The 18,097-nt window shown below is 54.2% G+C and overlaps 1 protein-coding gene across 1 annotated transcript in view; it reads left to right on the forward strand.

The window, feature by feature from the left end:
• The window catches only part of GTF3A (general transcription factor IIIA), a 136,405-nt gene that overhangs the window by 110,450 nt on the left and 7,858 nt on the right, over positions 1-18,097 (forward strand). Inside the window, exons 2-3 of the mRNA XM_075563557.1 lie at positions 13,058-13,407; positions 17,191-17,291. Coding sequence (XP_075419672.1) covers positions 13,058-13,407; positions 17,191-17,291 — 451 coding nt within the window. The remainder of the gene's footprint in view (positions 1-13,057; positions 13,408-17,190; positions 17,292-18,097) is intronic.

Consider the following 18,097-nt stretch of genomic DNA (forward strand, 5'->3'; position numbering starts at 1 on the left):
AAACCCACAGCGGCAGCTCTACCCTGCCCTGTGGGGTCATTATGAGTCGGCATCCACTGGACGGCAGGGAGTTAGGATGGCTAAGACTTAGCGATAAAGAAGATGGACTTAGGCAGGGATTTGGAAACTGGGAGTTCTGATCACTGTCCGTGGGAATAATCCACAGCATAGCCGTGGTCCAACACACCGTGGCACTTTCTCAGAACACGAAAGGACAACGAGTATACACCCCAAAACCAAGCTCACTGCCATCAATCTCACACTGCCACTGACTCATGGTGCCCCCCCAGTGGGTCCGCTCACCGTGGAGTCGGTGTGACTCATGGCGCCCCCATGGGTTTCCGAGACCATAACTGTTGACAGGAGTAGAAAGCTCAATGTTTCTCCCTTGTAGCTGCTGGTGGTTTGGAACTGCTGACCGTGAAGGTCTTAGCCCAACATGTAACCACCATTCCACCAGGGCTCCTACAATGAACATATATCTAAGCAATTCTGTCCCTCGGTTTTGGGGGCGTCACAATGTGTGTGCATGGGGTAATCCCACTATGACTATCTCAGTTGTTCTTTGTAAGCGTTCTCTTGTAGGCGAGCGAGGGTTTACCGTGTAGACCATCGGTGTCCCATCACCCCTTTACATGCATCTTGTCCCGCTCCACTCATCGGACCCAGGCTAGCCCATGACTTGCTTCTTCCTTTTTAAAAGCCAATCGTTGCAAACACGAGGGCAGAAATGTTTAGGAACACAATTGCAGGAGGTCTGGGGACCCAGGAAGGAGCCCAGGAGGTGGTGGGCTGTTGACTGAGGGGTCGGCAGTTTGAAACCACCAGCTGCTCTGAGGGAGAAACACGGGGCTTTTACTCCCGGAAGAAGTTTCCGTCCCGGAAACCCACAGGGCAGGTCCACAGGGACACTGTCCTGAGCGATGGGGTATTGTCGTAGGAGTCAGAACAGACTCACCGGCGGTGAGTTCGGTTTGATCGCCGGTGACACGGTGGGTAAGCACCAGCTGTCAGCAAACAGAAAGGCAGCAAGTGGCTCCAAGGGAGAAAGAGGAGGCTGGCCTTCCCAGAAGGACCGGCCACCTCCGAAGCCTTTGGGAGTTGCTCTACTCTGTCCTGGAGGGTCAGGCTAGCTCCCGTGGCAGTGAGACTGGCCTAGGGGACTCATCTTCCGGTCCCACCTCAGTCAATAGTCCAAGGAAAATACTCTTCCCCTAAATCTAAAATGATTTTTAAAATGGGTGCTTCTGGAAGGGAGATTCTGGGTTGGGGGGGGGCGGTATTTTAGGTCAGGAGCCTGACAAATGACTGGGCTTCTGCTTCTCAAGAAGCCAACCCTGAAGGAGGGGAGGGCGCCTGGCCTGCTGCCTCTTGGCTAAGGGTGGGGACAGGTTCTACCAGGACCCCAGGTTGGGGGAGCGCCAGCATGTGGGGCCCAGAGTAGAGCACCCACGGGGGCGTGGTGGCGAGCCGTGGAGTTGGTCCTGACTCTTAGTGACCCCAGCGACCACCCAACAGTGCTTGGCTGCGCGCCATCCCCGTGGTTTCTCTTGTGTCCGCCATCGTCACAGCCACTATCCGTCCATCTCTACTTGGGCCTTCCTCTCTTTCCCTCTTCTTTCCCAAGCCTGATGTCCTTCTCTGGGGACTGGGCTCTCCTGATGACACGTCCAAAGCACGTGAGACACAGTCTCGCCCTGCCCACGTCTAAGCAGCCCTCCAGCCATTCTCTGTCCAAGTCAGATGTGTTGGTTCTTCCATCCGCCTGCGGTGCCATCCATGTTCCCTGCCGACACCACACGTCGAAGGCCTCCTTGCTTCCTGGACTTCCTCATTGCTGGCAGAAATCTGAGGGGATCTGGGTGTAACCTGTAAATTCCATCCTTGTTCGAAACGCCCAGATTATCATCTGCCGACAGACCCTCCCGGGCTTGTCTGTCAAATCAATGGGCGTTGGGCTGTGCGGGAGTGGCCGCGGGTGGGTGCCGGACCGGTGGCTGGAGGGCACAGGGATTTAGCCTTTCTGGACCGATTGGCCCTTTCGTGCCCCTGGGGAATCAAAATGCCTGAGTGTGTGCCCTGAAGCATGAAATGTGGGGAGGAATCCTTGTGGGGGTGGGACCGTTCCTGAACCGCCCGCAATCCCTCCTGCTGACATCCATTCCCTCCAGGGACACCCCAAACCAAACCCACTGCTGCATGGCCCCTAGAGGACACAGAGGAATTGTTTCGTAAGGTTGTTGAGGCCGTAAGACCTTTATGGAAGGCAGATGGCCTCTTGCCTCCTCCAAGGAGGGGCTGGTGGGTTCACAGCACCGACCCTGTGGGTGGCAGCCCCACACTGAATCCTCAGCCCCACCAAGGTTTCTTGGAACCAAAACCACTGCCACAGGGGTGCTTCTGGCTCACAGCAACCCCACAGGACCGAGAACTGTTTCTGGGGGTGTTCAGAGCCTGTCGGTCTTTACGGGAGCAAACAGCCTCAGCTTGCTCCCTTGGGGCGGCTGGTGTGTGGGAACTGCTGACCTCACGGCAAGCAGCCTGGTGCTTAGCCTGATATGCCACCAAGGACACCCCCGCCCTTCCCTCCCAGACCCACGGCTGTTGAGTCCATTCTGATGCCTATGGATCCAAGACTAAACCTTTCTGGGAGCAGAGAGCCTCATCTTCCTCCCCGCCGGGTGCTGATGGCTGTGACTCACCCGACCTGTCCCACTGAGCCACCAGGGACCCCGGCATGGCCTCCCAAGCCAAACTCAAGCCCACTACCACCCAGTCAATGACCGCTCATAGCCATCCCACAGGACGAGGTGGCCCTGCTCCCGGTCACCCTTCACAGGAATAGAGACCCTCGTCTTCCCCCCTCGGAGCAGCTGATGGGTTTGAACTGCTGAGCTTGTACATCACAACCTAAAGAGTAACCTCGGTGCCACGTGGCTCCCTCCATTGACTCCAGGGGGACCTTCACGTGAGGAGAGGGCTGTCGGCGTGCTGTGTCCAGGGAAGCTGTGAACAGAATGAAGCCTGGCCCGGTGCTCTGTCATCCTCCCAGCTAGTCCTGTGCCTGAGCCCATGGATGCAGCCCCTGTGTCCGTCCGTCCATCAAGAGTCTTCCTCCTCTTCGCTGCCCCTCCACTTTGCCAAGCAGCTCACACAGAGATTCTCAATAACTACTTGAAAGGATGAATACTCATCCACTCCATTCCAGATCCCTCCACCATGGCTAAGCTTTCCCTGAACAACCTGTGACGTGCAGATGACAGCCCTGCTCGCCAACAGCCAGGAGGACTCGAAGCACTTGATGAAGATCAAAGACTGCATCTTTCAAGACGGACGACAGCTCAGTGTGAGAAGACCAAACCACTCACCCGGGTCCGATGGGTGCCATCGTGATAAAGGGCAAAGACTGAAGTTGTCAAGATTTCGTCTTGCTTGGATCCACAGTCGATGCTCATGGAAACAGCAGTCGGGAGATCAAAAGACCTGTCACGTTAGGCGAATCCACTGCACAAGATCTCGGTAACGGTTGAAGAACAAGGGTGTTACTTTGAGGACTGAGGGTGCCTGACCCAAGCCAGGGTGCTGTCAATGGTGTCCCATCCGTTGCCTCCTAAGTGGGGGCACGGGAGAGTTGGCTGCCGTCAAACAAGGAAGTCTGGAGAAACAGAATCGGTGTCTTCGACCGACGGTGTCGGGGAAGAAGACAGAAATGACTGCTGACGCCCAGAAGAACGCATGAGTCTGTCTGGGAGGAGGTGCGGGGACATGCTCCTCAGAGGACAGGCAGCGAGACTTCGTCTCCTGAACTTTGGACATGTTGTCAGGAGATGCAAGTCCCTGAGGACACCAGGCTAAAAGGAGTCAGACCCTCAACAGGTGGACTGACACAGTGGCTGCAACAGTAAGCTCACGGGAACAGGATGGGACGGCACAGGACCAGGCGGTGTTCCGTTCCTCGGTGCTTGGGGTCACTGTGGGTTGGAACAGACTCATGGTCCCCGGACGTCAGCAGCAGCCATGGTCCCTGTTCTAAGGATCTGTGGTGGTAGAACCGAGTGGGCACTGGGACGGTCACTTCAAGGTCAGTGGCTCCAGCCTGCTCTTGTTCCCGTAAAGGTGTGCAGAGCGGAGAGCCCATGGAGCTGCTCTGCTCTGACCTACAAGGTCAGTAGGAGTCAGAATCGACTTGACGGCCATGAGCTCTGAGGCCCTCTCCTAGGTGCCGGGGAGAATAACTGAAGAATGTTCTGGCACTGGGTCCTGTCCCATCAGCAGAGGGATGAACCGCCCCGCTCTCAGTGGAGTGTGTTAGTGGAGGGACATTGTGAACGGTGGCGTCGGGGCATCCCGACTGCTGGAAGGCGCTCTGGGAACCTCCTGACGGGTGAGCAAGCGTGTGCTGGCAGGGCAGGGAGGAGAGAGCGACACGAGTCATGAGAACGGGGCGTGGGCAGTGCCGAGGGGAGGTGAGAGGCAGCATGTCTGAGTGACAGGCCTCGTGTGGCCATGATGAGAAATGGGGCCGGGAGAATCACCAGGTCCCTTGCGCCTGGCAGGAGGATGGCGGGAGATGGAGGGGACCTCATTCTAGGGCCACGGTCACCACTGGGACCACAGCCATGAGGAAGGACACTTCAGCAACAGTGACGAAGGGCCGGGAGGGGGCCCACAGGGGCAGTTGCTGGGTACCCTGAGTGGACTCCGACTCCTGTCGCAACCTCGGATGCCAGAGCAGAGCTGCTTTTATGGGGTTGTCTTGGGGGTCATCTTTCTGGGGCACCCCTCCAGGTGCTTTTCCCACGGAGCGACAGCCACCGAGTGGGTCTGGACGGCCAACCTCTCAGCCAGCAGCGGATGCAGGGCACCAAGCAAAGAGGCCAGGCGTGGCCGCGGCAGGTGGGGCCGACCCTGGTGGCAGTGGAAGGAGCAGAGCCTGGGTGGAGCTCACCTGGGAGGTAAATCCCGAGCCCTTGGGGGGTCATGGGGGGACTGGACCAGTGGTGGCATTCAAATCCTGACCGTTTCAGTATGGAAAAGCGGTATCCCGGGAGACGGTTGACTGTTTCATGCAGAAGCTACTTAGACAAGAACAATGACAGGGGCACACCAGACAGGATGGCATTCCAAGGAAGAGTTGCACAGGTGAACACTAAAAAGAGGGGGGTGGGTGTCAGTGCGCGATCTCCGCACCTTAGCGAAACCCCGATGGCAAGTGCTAGTGGAACAACTGGTTCACCCAGCTCAACAGAACATGCGGTAGAGGACTGCTGAGCCGGTGCCATCCGACTGAATCCCACTGCTGGGCCAAACGCCACGAAGGGGCCTGCCCACCCCTGCCCGGGGCTCAGCGGGAAAAGCTGGCCAAACGCGAATCGGTGCCAAATGCAAGGTGTCCGATGCCAGGCTCAGGCACATGACCCTGTGGCAGCCGGATGGCCTTCAGCTCCTCCCGCCTAAAGGGGATCAGTCCAGAGGGACTGCAAGTGATAAGGCACTGGACTCACGGGCCACTTCCCCGGCCGGCGAGGGCAGCCGCAAGGGTAGCCATGTCACCGAGCCCGGGAGAGTGGACAACCCCACAGGCGCATGGGGATTCTAGGACCACAAAGATCAGCTGCGGAGAGGCCAAGGACTACAGGAGGGGGAGGACAGAGGCACAGGTGAGCTCAGCGGCTCCGCACCTGGGTGGCTAGCCCAACAACGCCACCTAGAGGCTTCCTGAGGGACCGAGAAGCCCAGTTGTGGGTGGCATTGAGTCTGTTCTAACCCATAGCAACCCAACCACAGTGGAATGCAACGTGGCTGGATCCTGACCATCCTCACTGTGGTTCCTGGGCTGGAGCCCAGTGCTGCAGCCGCCGAGCCAGTCCATCTGACGAGGGCCTTCCTCATCATCTCTGCCCTCCACTTACCGAGCACGATGTCCTTCTCCAGAAACTGGTCTCTCCGACAACACGTTCAAAAGGACGTGAGGCCAAGCCTCGCCATCTTGTCTCTGAGGATCACTGACCGCATTTCTTCCACGACACATCTGTCCCGTTAGCAGTCTGTGGTCCCTGCAATGGCTCCTGCAGCACCACAATCCACATGGATCGATTCTTCTTGAGCCTTCCTCATTTTACTTCACGTGCGCCCGAGGCAATGGAAGAGACCACGGCTTGGGCCAGGCACATTTCAGTCCTCAAAACAACACCCTCGTTCCTCAACACTCCACAAAGGTCTTAGGCAGCAGATTTATAGCGTTGTTCCATCTCTGACTGCTGCTTCCACGAGCAGTGATGGTGGATTCAAGCCAGAAAAAATCCCGGACAACTTCAACCTTTCCTCCCTGCATCGTGATGTCACCTCGTGGTCCAGTTGGGAGGATTTTGAGCTTCTTCACATTGAGTCATAATCCATCCATCCTGAAGGCTGCAATCCTTGATCTTCATCAGCAAGGGGATAGAATGTTTTTGCTCTTTTCAATTGTGACTTTATGTGTGTGTGTACACACTCAAACGCAAAGCTCATTGAGTCAATTCCAACTCACAGGGACCCTGTAGGACAGGGTAGAACTGCCTCTGTGAGTTTCCAAGACTAACTTTCTACAGGTGTAGGACTCCTGTGATCTTTCTCCCATGAAGTGGCTGGTGGTTCCAAACTGCTGACCTTGTGGTTAGCAGCCCCATGCTAACCACCAGGGCTCATGCTTGGTGTAGCATAGAGGAGCCGTGCTGGCACAGTGGGTTCTACGTTGGACGACTAACTGCAAAGAAACTCGTTCAAACCCTCCAGTCACTCCATGGAGAAACACAAAGCTGTCTGCTCCCATCGGGATTGATAGGGTCACCTCAAGCCATAATCAACTAGATGGCAGTGTGTTTGGTTTGGGTTTGGTAAAGTAGAGGGTCAGACAGAGAGATCCTCAAAAGAAAGGTGAAGCAGAGAGAGAGAGAGAGAGAGAGACAAGATGGCGAGGCTTGGCCTCACGTCCTTTTGAACGTGTTGTTGGAGAGGCCAGTTTCCTGCATCTCTATTCACCTTTCAGCATCGTTGGTCTGCAGCGACATGAGTCCAGAGGAGGGCTCTGGCCAGCTTCGGACTTCTGGACTTGGGTTGGTCTGGGCCGGGCTGCCTTCTCGATGTGAGATAACGCTCTTTCTTATGCATAGGTGAGAGTCCCTTGCTTTGTTTCTCTAGAAACAAAGTTTCTACTATGGGTTCGAGTCAAGTTCTACTCTTGACTCGATGGCAGTGAGTTTGTCTTGTGTGCGTGTATGTGTGTGTGTGTTATAAAGACATTTTATGAGCATTGTTAACTCCATTGGTAAAGGCTAGGAAAGTTGGGTCAAGGAATTTTTCAAAGAGAGCCAGGCCTGTCCTACAAGAATTGAGCTGGGAAACTGGCAGTTACACAATTTCATGTCCACTTGATAAAAGAATGAGGGGGTGGAATCTGTCCTGTCAATCAGATCACAGCCTGATTAATCCCTCTTTGTGGGAGTGGCCTTTTCATGAGGATTCTGGGAATTTCTCTCTCTTGATTCTGCCATCAGAAGAGGTGGGCCTCTCTCTCTCTCTCTCTCTCTCTCTCTCTCTCTCTCTCTCTCTGTTTCACCTTTCTTTTGAGGAACCATATGGAGACCTGCACCTGCGGTGAGATGCTTCCACTGTCACTGGATCCACAAGACTTTCCACCCACTGGTCTGTGATCTTCCTGCATTCGGTGTCATTGCATATGTTGCGTTAGTCTGAAGAAGAATCATGTGATTGGTATTGGACATATGGGCTAATATTGAACTTTTGGACTTGATCTAGACTGGACTTGGATGTTTCCTTAATATAATTGCTTTTTAATATAAAGCTATTACACACGCATGTCTCTGGATTTGTTTCTCTAATTATCCCAGACTAACACATTGGGAGTGTGGCTTTTTTATAAGGGAGACACTGGGAATTTCTCCCTCTTTCTCTGCCCCTTCCTTCGCCTTTCTGCTTGCTGGGGTTCTGTGCCTGACTCCAGGGGCAGAACCTTATGGGCCACCTGGCCCTGAGAGCCATCAGCACCCTGACATGTTTCTACTGACCTTGGTTCCATGTGACTCTGCACCCACCGGCCTGTGATGTTCCTGCATCTCTATTCACCTTTAGGCATCGTTGGTCTGCAGCGACATGAGTCCAGAGGAGGGCTCTGGCCAGTTTTGGACTTCTGGACTTGGGTTGGTCTGGGCCGGGCTGCCTTCTCGATGTGAATAACGCTCTTTCTTATGCATAGGTGAGAGTCCCTAGCTTTGTTTCTCTAGACAAACTCGACCTAACACACCACGTATGTGGCTCTGCCTTTGATGCCCGAGGTGCGATTTGGGCATGAGGTCCTGCTTCCCTTCTGACTCTCAGCTACAGCAGTCCAAGCTGACCAGCTTGGCTATTCTGGACCAATCTGAGAGGTGCTAGCACGGGAGAGTAAAACTGGGATAGGAGGGACCACACGTTGGCTAGCTCCCACATTGGCGAGTCTTCTGGCACTTATCACCTGCAATACTTGGCCCTCCCACTGTGCCTGATTTCTGCCTAGATGAAACCTGATGGAGTGCCTGGATCCAGAGTCCACTCCGCTCACGCCTTCTCCTGCCTGACCTCCCTTTGTGCCAGTGCTCTTCTTGGTGGGAGTTCAGGGCAGCGAGGTCTAAAGTCACATCGGGGAATGAAAGAAGTTGGGTCTCTGTATTAGTTATGCTGCTTAACGAATTACCCCAGACCTGGTGGTGTAACTTCCTCCTGGGCTGCTGGAGGGAGGGTCTTGGTGACTTGCCCTCAGTGCCCAGCCTCATGGACGGTCCAATGGCAGCGCCCTTCATCCAAGCGTACAAGTTAAGAGGGTGTCATGAGCTGAATTGCGTCCCCTTGTCCACTCAATGTTTGTCAACTTGGCTTGGTCACGATTCTCTGTGGGTTAGCAGTTATGTAATGGTGCAATATGGCAGTCATACAATGATCCCCCTGAGGGGGTCTGATGTAACAAACCCCTAAGAGGGTTAAGGGTGGGGGGCAACCCCCTTCATTCACCCCATTGTCACAGTCATCTCTGCCAGTGAGCCCGTTCTGGCTCATGGTGACCCTATAGGACAGAGTCGAGTTGCCCCTGTGAGTTTCCCAGGCTGTAATCTTTACGAGAACAGAACGTCTCATCTTTCTCCCTCCAAGGAGATGATGGGTTAGAACTGCCGACTTCATTATGAACAATGTACCTTCTCAAAGTCGCGTCCATCGTAATGACGTGGACTGAGTATAACCTGTGGGAATAAAGCCGTTGGGGCCTCCATTTGCTGATGGGACACGGCTCAAAATGAGAAGAAACAGCTGCCAACACCCATCGATTGGAACTTGGAATGTACGCAGTGTGAATCTAGGAACGTTGGAGATCATGAAAAATGACATGGAACTGCGCACTGGTGGGCTGAAATGGACTGATATTGGCCATATTGAGTCAGAAAGTCACGCTGGGAAAGACATAATCAAGAAGGATGGTGTCACATTCATCATCCAAAAAGGATGGTGTCGCATTCATCATCTTGAAATACAAATCTGTCTGCGGTAATATCTACCCACAAACAAGGGAACTCAGTTGATACAACTATTATTCAAGCTTCTGCATCCACCACTAAAGCTTGTGATGAAGACATCAAAGAATTCTACCAGCGTCTTCGGTCTGAACTTGATCGAACCTGCCATCAAGAAGCATTGACAGTTATTGGTGGTTGGGATGTGAAAGTTGGAAACAAGAAGGAAGGCCCAGTAGCTGGATAACATGACCTTGGTGATTAAAGAGGAAGCTGGAGATCACAGGATAGAATTTCCCAAGACCAACGACTTGTCCATCGCAAAGGCCTTTCTTCAGCAGTATACACGTGGCTTCTCTGGTTGGACAACACAGAAATTAAATTGACCACATCTGGAGGGAGAGACGATGGAGCAGCTCAATATCAGGGTTAAAACCAGGCCTTGTTTTCCAGCGCTTACAAGAGGTCTTATGCAGCAAACTTATCCAATGCATTGGGCCATTCGATTGTAGATTCAAGCAAGATTACATCCTTGACCACTACGATCTCTCCATTATCGTGTTACTGATTGGTCTAATTGTGAGGTTTTCCTTTAAAGTGCCAAAAAGCAAGGATGTTACTTTTGAGGTCGAAGGTGCCTGCCCAAAGCCGTGGTGTTGTCAGTTGCATCCTATGCATGTGAAAGATACTGAATAGGGAAGACCAAAGAAATTCAACACATTTGAATGATGGTGTTGGTAAAGAACTGTGAAAGTACCATGGACTGCCAAAAGAACATATCTGTCTTGGAAGAAGTACAGCCAGAGTGCTCCTTTGAGGCAATGGACATTGCCAGTATACTTTTGACATTGTGCTAGTCTGGGTTGACTAGAGAAACAAATCCAGAGGGACTCAAATATGTGTATAAGAAAGAAGTTTATATACTAGAGCAATATTGAGGATATTGAGAAAACATCTCAGTCCAGATCAAGTTCATAAATCCAATATTGATCCCTATGTTCAGTACCAATCTATAAAGCCCTCTTCAGACTCACGAAAAACATGCGATGACGCCGAATGCAGGAAGATGACAGGCCAGTAGGTGCAAAGTCTTATCTCAGTGCTGGCAGGGGTCTCTACTTGACGCCTCCTATTTGCAGGACATGGGGTCTATCAGCGTAGTCCCGTGTGTCTTGTCAGCTGCTTTGTCTCCCAGGATGTGCGCGGAGAGGCTGTCTTGCGCCTCCAAGGAAGAAATACAGGAGTTCCTAGAATTCTCAGAAGGCCATGGCCACCACACGGAGGCCTCACTGGTTATATCTTGATTGACAGGCCAGACTCCACCCTTCACTCATCATCCTCTCAAATTGGCACCAGATGATGTAACTACCGCATACATGCTATGAGGAGAGACAGTCCCTGGAGAAGGGCATCATGCTTGGTAGAGTGGAGGGGTGGCAAAACAGAGGAAGGCCCTCCACGAGATGGTCTGACCCAACAGCGGCCACCGTGGACTCAAGTAGAAGAACCATCGTGAGGTTGGCGCAGGGCCCAACAGGGTTTATTCTGCTGTGCACGGGGTCACTGTGAGTCTGAGGGGACTGGGCAGCAATGGCTGCATTCGCCCACTTTCCAAGGCACTCTTTCTGACAGCGAGCCTACTTGCATCCCTGTGGGCCCTGGCATTTTAAAAAGACCTCCACAGTATTAAATGTGCAGACGAATTAAGGAACCACTCACCTGGGCTCTCAGGAGGAAGATGAGGCCGTCTGCTCCTGGGAAGGTGTACCCTGACGGAAACTCTCAGCATCAATTCTGCGCTGTCCTACGCGGTCCCTGTGAGTTGGAATTAACTGATGGTAAGCGGTTTAGGCTTTGGGTTTGGTCCTGGGGTTCAGTGTACGTTTGACTGTTAACCTAAAGGACAGTAATTCAAACTCGTCTGTCTGTGCCACAGAAGAAAAGCCTGCCAATCTGCTTCCTTAGAGGATTTCTAAATAAAATACTAATAAAATAAAAACGGCTGCCCTGAAGTCAATTCCGACTTGTGGCCATCCTATGTGTAGCAGAAGAGAACTGCTCCACAGGCATTCCTTGGCTGTCATCTTTACGGGAGACCTCCAGGCCTTTTGTATATGGCACAATTGGGTGGGTTTGAACTGCCCCCCTTTAGCAGAGTAGATGAGTGCAGTCCATGTCCTCCACCCCTGGGACCATCCTTAAAGACTGCAGAACTCACTGCTGTGGATTCCCACTCAGAGAGGCCCTGTGGAGTTGAAGAGAGTTGTCCTGCAGGTTTCCAAGGCTGTGCATCTGTACCCGGGCAGATGGCCAGGCGTCTTCTTACATACATCCAAGAGTTCTAGTGGCATAGTGGTTACACATTGGGCTGCTAACCACAAGGTCTGCAGTTCAATACCACCAACTGCTCTTTGGGAGAAAGATGGCTTTAGTCTCTGAAACCCACAGGGACAGTTCTACTCTGTCCTGTGGGGTCACTGTGAGTTGGTAACAACTGGGTGGCAGTGAATTTGGGGGGTTTTGTTTTTTAAGATGCGATCAGCAAGCCAGTAAGCAGGGACAGGAGAAGAGAGATGACAAGCCACATGGAGATCGTGAAAGACCCCAATGGATTCTCTACTCCGGTAAAAAAAATTAGTCTCTGAAACCCACAGCTCTAACCTGTCCTATGGGGCCGCTGTGAGCCGGCATTTGCTAGAGGTCCATGCGTTTGGTTGGGAGTTTGGTATCTTGCGTGGAGGGGCAGAGTCAGAACTACCAAAAGGCCCTCGGGTTTGGTTTGGGTTTGGGCAAGGGGCTGCGGAAGGTGTAGAGAGCATGCAAGGAAATGAATTCCTCACATGGTGGGCCATGGTGAAGCGATCAGCTGCTGATGAGTAAGTCAGCAGTTGAACTCACAGGAGAAAGCCCGGTGTGGAGGGGGCGGGAGACAGTCCTGATCTGTGAAGTGTGAGGTCGCTATGAGCTCTGTTCCTGAGCACCTCCCAGAGAAAGCCGAACCCACTGCCGACTCACGGTGACACCCCAGGGCAGCGTAGAACTGTCCCTGGGGGGTTCTGAGACTAACTCTATGGGAACAGCCAGCCTCCTCTGTCTCCCAGGGAGCAGCTTGTAGGAGCGAACTGCTGGCCTTGAGGTTCGGAGCAGGTCTTAACCACTAGGTCACCAGTACTCCTAGTAACCACAAAAGCGGGCAGAGAACGGGTTACTTTGACTGCAAGGCTGGATCGTGCAGAGGGTGGCAATAGGAAACACGCCCCACACGGGGCCAGGTCCCCGGATCTTTGGAGAGAAACCCCAAGGCGCCCTGACCTTTTCCTCTGAACCCTGGACACCAGGTAGCTGGCTTCCCTTGCAGCCACAAGTCCCACAGCAAGAGGCGGGGCGGCGGGGCAGGGCGGGGCGACGGGGCGGGGCCTCCTGAGCTTCCACGGCGCGCCGCGCCGGCGGGGCGGGGCCTCCTTGGGCATGCGCAGCGCGAGGAGCCGGCGGAGTGGGCCCTCTTCGGGCATGCGCAGCGCGAGGAGCCGGCGGGGCGGGGCCTGCCCGGAGCGCCCCGCCCACCACGCGTGGACCCGGAAGTGCGGCCAGCTGGCCGCGGCCTCCCGCGCGCGTCGCTCCGCCGCACGTGGCTGCGCGCCTGGCCGGGCGCCGAGACGGGGCCGCGCTGGAGCCGCCGGCGTCCGTGGCCGAGGCCGTGTCGTCCCTGACCATCGCCGACGCGTTCACGGCGGCCGGCGACCTCGCGGAGCCCGCCCCGCCGCCCCGCGCGGGCCCCCGGCGGTTCATCTGCTCCTTCCCGGACTGCAGCGCCGCCTACAACAAAGCCTGGAAGCTCGACGCGCACCTGTGCACGCACACCGGCGAGGTAAGGCCGCGGGGCGGAGCTCTGCAGGGCACCCCCGGGGGCGGGGGCGGCGGCAAGGAGGGTGCTGCTGGGGGTGTCCACCCTCGAGTGCTTGACAGAGCTGCCTCCTAGGGTTTCCAAGGGCAGGTCCGTGTTAGGTCACCAGACCGTTCTTCCTAGACACTCGGGTGCACTTGAACCGCCAGCCGGTTGGTAGCAGCCACCACGGATGTCTTTTCCTAGGCCGCTCAGTTATGGCCTCTGGACCAGGGAAGCCGGACTGAGGGCATGGCCCGTGGCCTGGGGGGTGCTGAGTTCTAGGACCACCACACCCTGACATGGGTTTGGGATTTAATCAACAGTGGGCTCCCTATCTTTTATCATCCCCCCCCCCCCCAATCTCCTGTAGTCTGTCAATATGTGCAGGTGGAAGTGCCACCACTACCAGGCACTTGGAGTGCCATCCATCCGGGAAGCAGAACTGGCTGGCGGAGTGTTTTGGCTTTCCCTATAGCTCAGAGGAAGAAGCACAGGGGATGTCTTAGGGTGTATGGGTTACTGGTGGTCTAGTGGGTTATGCGATCAAGGTCAGCAGTTCGAATGAATCCAGATGGGTTGCCTGATAATGAGTTTGATTTTTAAGGATACGCTCAGAAAGGAGCCCTGGTGGGCTACATACACACGGAGCTACTAATCACAAGGTCTGTAGTTCAAACCCGCCAGTTGCTCCTTGGAAGAAAAATGAGGCTGTCTGCTCCTATCTTGCCTCATAAGCATGTGAGAGTTGAACACTGAATAAGGAAGGCCGAAGAAGAATCGATGGTTTGTCTTACAGTGCCGGCAAAGCGTGCTGGCAGGACCGTGAACTGCCGAAAGAACACCGTCTCAGAAGAAGTACAACTCGCATGCTCCTTGCAGGCAAGGATGATGAGACTTCTGTTGGGCATGTTATCAGGAGAGATAACATGCTCTGTCTCTGCAGAAGGACAGACAGCTTGCTTGGTGAAGTAGAGGAGCGGTGGCAAAGAGGAAGGCCCTCGAATAGATGGACGGACACAGTGGCTGCAACCACAGGCTCACACTGAACGATGGTGAGGGGGGTGCAGGATGGGGTGGTGGAGGTCAGTTGGAACTGACCAGACGACACCTGAGGACAACTCCCACAAAGATTGCCACCCTTGGGAGGCCCAGCGGGGCAGCTTTGCTCTGTATGACAGGGCTGCTGCCAGCCGGAACCAACTCCAGGGCAGGGTCGCAGTTTGTTTGAATAGAGGTTCAGACAAAAAAACCACCACATCACTGTGGATGTGGGGCAGTGCAGAATGGAGACCCAGAGCCTATCTGTAGGCAACTGGATACCCCCCTTACAGGGTATCAGGGAGGAGATGAGCCAGTCAGGGAGCAGTATAACATTGATGAAATATACAACTTTCTTCTAGTTCTTTAATGCATCCTCCCTCCACTATCATGACCCCAATTCCACCTTACAAATCTGGCTAGACCAGAGCATGTACACTGGTACAGATAGGAGCTGGAAACACAGGGAATCCTGGACAGATAAACCACTCAGGACCAATAATGAGAGTAGCGATACCAGGAGGGGAAGGGGAAGGTGGAGGGAGAAAGGGGGAACTGATCACAATGATCTACATATAACCCCCTCCCCGGGGGACAAACAACAGAAAAATGGGTGAAGGGAGACATGTCTGTGTAAGACATGGAAAAATAATAGTATATAAATTATCAAGGGTTTGGGAGGGAGGGAGGGAAAGAGGGGGGAAAATGAGAAGCTGATACCAAGGGCTCAAGTAGAAAGAAAATGTTTTGAGAATGATGATGGCAACAAATGTGCTTGACACGATGGATGTGTTGGAGTGTGATAAGCATTATACGAGCCCCCAAGAAAATGATGGGGGGGGGGGCGGAGAATACAGGTTCAGAAAGGAACTTTGGTGGTGTGGGGAGTGAAGAGTCAAACTGCTAACCCAAAAGTCGGCGGTTTTAACCCCTAGCCACTCTGCAGGAGAAAGAGAAGATTGTTTCTGTAAAAATCCACAGCCTCAAATTCTAAGGAGCCGTTCCACCCTTTCCTCCATGCCGTGGGTGGGGACCCGTCTTTTCTGCCAGGGCCATTGGGATATTCATAACAGCAAACATTTAACTAAGTCTCCCCTAGTGTGAGGGCCGGAACTACTCTCTGGTGAGGCGTGTGATATGAGCTGGAGTTGATGACCCCGTAGGCCTTGGATGGCCCCCTGGGCAGGACATCCCCACCCCTGCTCTACAGCAGTGCTTCCTAAAGGGGAAGATGCCGCCCCCCTGGGGACGCTGGGATGGCTCAAGGGGGCTGCAAAAGCAGATAGATAGCTATACTTTATCTCAGGTCGGGGTCTAGGGTACGAATGCTTTTTGCTTCCAGGAGTGCACAACATTTTGGTTTTTCTCCCTGAAAAGGAGGCAGTAGTCCAAATGAGTTTGGGAAGCTGTGCTCTCTGGAGTCACTATGAGTCAGAACCGACTCAACAGCCGTGGGTGTAGGTTGAAAAAGGTGGGTCCCAGTGGTTGGGGTCTTCTGTCCATGGCCGGGGACCTGTGTGCTGTCAGATGTGACCCCATCTTTTTCAAACGATAGTTTGTGTTTGGGGTGAGTGTTCACAGCACCTCGTAGATTCCTGCTCAGCGGTGTCTACACAGGCCCTCAGTTACCTGGTCGCTTCTCAGTGCCTCGTGAACTCTGCATTCTGCTGCTTCCCTTTCCACCCGTGTAGTCTCCCTGCCCCAGCCTCCTCATTTCTCTTCTAGTCATGGTGGACCATTTGATCTCTTAGGTGATATTTTTAAAGGTGCGATGCTCTTACTTTGTGAGCCCAGCTAGCTAAACAGTGACTGCAGGAGCTAATGCCGGTTCAGGGTTGGGAGAGGACCTGAGGACCCTCATCTGGGGGAGTCTGGAGGACTGTCTCTGGGTCCATGTAGAGGTTCTGCGTGAGCACAAGGAAGTGTTCTGGAATCTCTGTTCCTCTCAAGGCTATCCATCGTTCCTTGTGATCCACACAGTAGGCTATGTTGGCCATGTCAATAAAACGCAAGCAAACACCCTTCTGGTGGGCAGAGTAGCACTGCCCCTTGGGGTTTCCATAGCTGGAATCTGTATGGGAACAGAGCACCAGGTCTTTCTCCCACAGGGCAGCTGCTGGGCTGGAACCCGTGACCTGTTCATTAACAGGCAGGTGCTTGTGGCAGTTGCACAACTTCATGTCAACTTGATAAATAAGAATGAAGGGATGGAGTCTAGCTGGTCAATCATTCACAGCCTGATCCCTCCTTGTGGGCGTGGCCTTCTCATGAGGATTCTGGAAACTCTCTGCTTCACCTTCCTGATGACAAACCACATGGAGCCACGCTGATGGAGCCAGAGCCCTGGAGATGCTTCCACCACCTCCAGATCCACAAGATTTTCCACCCACAGGCCTGTGATCTTCATGCATTCGGCGTCATTGCATGTGTTGCGGGAGTCTGAAGAGGAATTTATGGGTTGGTATGGGACATAGGAGCCAACATTGGACTGATGGACTCGATCAGGACTGGGCTGGGATGTTTTCTCAATATTCAATGACTCTTTGATTTCAGACTCTCTCTTACACACATGTGAGTGTCTATGGATTTGTCTTCTCTAGTCTACCCGGACTCACAGTACTTAACCACCGCACCACCAGGGGTCCTTGCGTCCTTTGAAGACGGGCTGGGGGGGGGGGTTGCTGGCTGTGAGGGCAGGTCCCCAAGGTGTTCCCCTTCTCCCTGCAGAGGCCGTTTGCCTGCGAGTACGTGGGCTGTGGAAAAGCCTTCATCAGGGAGTGCCACCTGAGCCGCCACAGCCTGACGCACACCAGAGAGAGGCCGTTCCCGTGAGTGCCCCCGGGCAGGGGGTGGGGGTGGCGGGGATAGAGGAGCCCTGGTGCTGCGGTGGGTCACACGCTGGGCTGCCGAGGGCAAGATCAGCAGCTTGACTCACCTCCCTGCTGCTCTGAGGGAGAAAGATGAGGCTGTCTGCTCCCAGGTAGACTGACGACCGGGGAAATCCACACACACGGGCAGCCCTCCTAGGGCCGAATAGTTTGAAGGAGCCTTATTTTGGGTCTGATTTTAAGATGACCTCGGGGCAGTAATAGTTCCGAGTTCGCCCAGCCTCGGTGGCTTCAGGAAATCTGGAGTCCGTGAGAATAAGAAATCCTGTTCCACGTGTTTCTCCTTGTGGCCGGCGATTCCCACAAAGACTCTTCCGTGAAGACGGTCACCCGCTCCCCCGGCCTCCTGGTGGGGGAAGGGTGGGGGGGGGTAGTTGTTCATGGGGGTGGTCGGCCTCACCTTCCACTTCCAAAGTTACTTTCCATGGAGGGGTGGGTGTGAACTTCACAGAGGGTTTCCTACGTGCAGCTCTGCGCCTCAGGAAACAGCTGTCAGCAATTCCTGCAGATGCCAGTGTTGAGTGCCGCCGTTTTGTTCCGTGCGAGGTTCCCTAGGGACGCGGGCCGGGTGCAGTGAGTCCTGTCTTGCCAAGGTCCACGCAGACCGAGTTAGGCGAGCGTCTGACACGGGACGGTCTCCACCATCACTGCCGCTGTGGCGAGCCCGCACCCGGGCCGGGCCCTGTGTCGGTGCTGATCGGTGCTGTCCAGTCGCCCCGACTGGCTCCTGGTGACACCATGCAACA

The sequence above is a fragment of the Tenrec ecaudatus genome, chromosome 11, assembly GCF_050624435.1.
Source record: "Tenrec ecaudatus isolate mTenEca1 chromosome 11, mTenEca1.hap1, whole genome shotgun sequence".
Taxonomy (NCBI): Eukaryota; Metazoa; Chordata; class Mammalia; order Afrosoricida; family Tenrecidae; genus Tenrec; species Tenrec ecaudatus.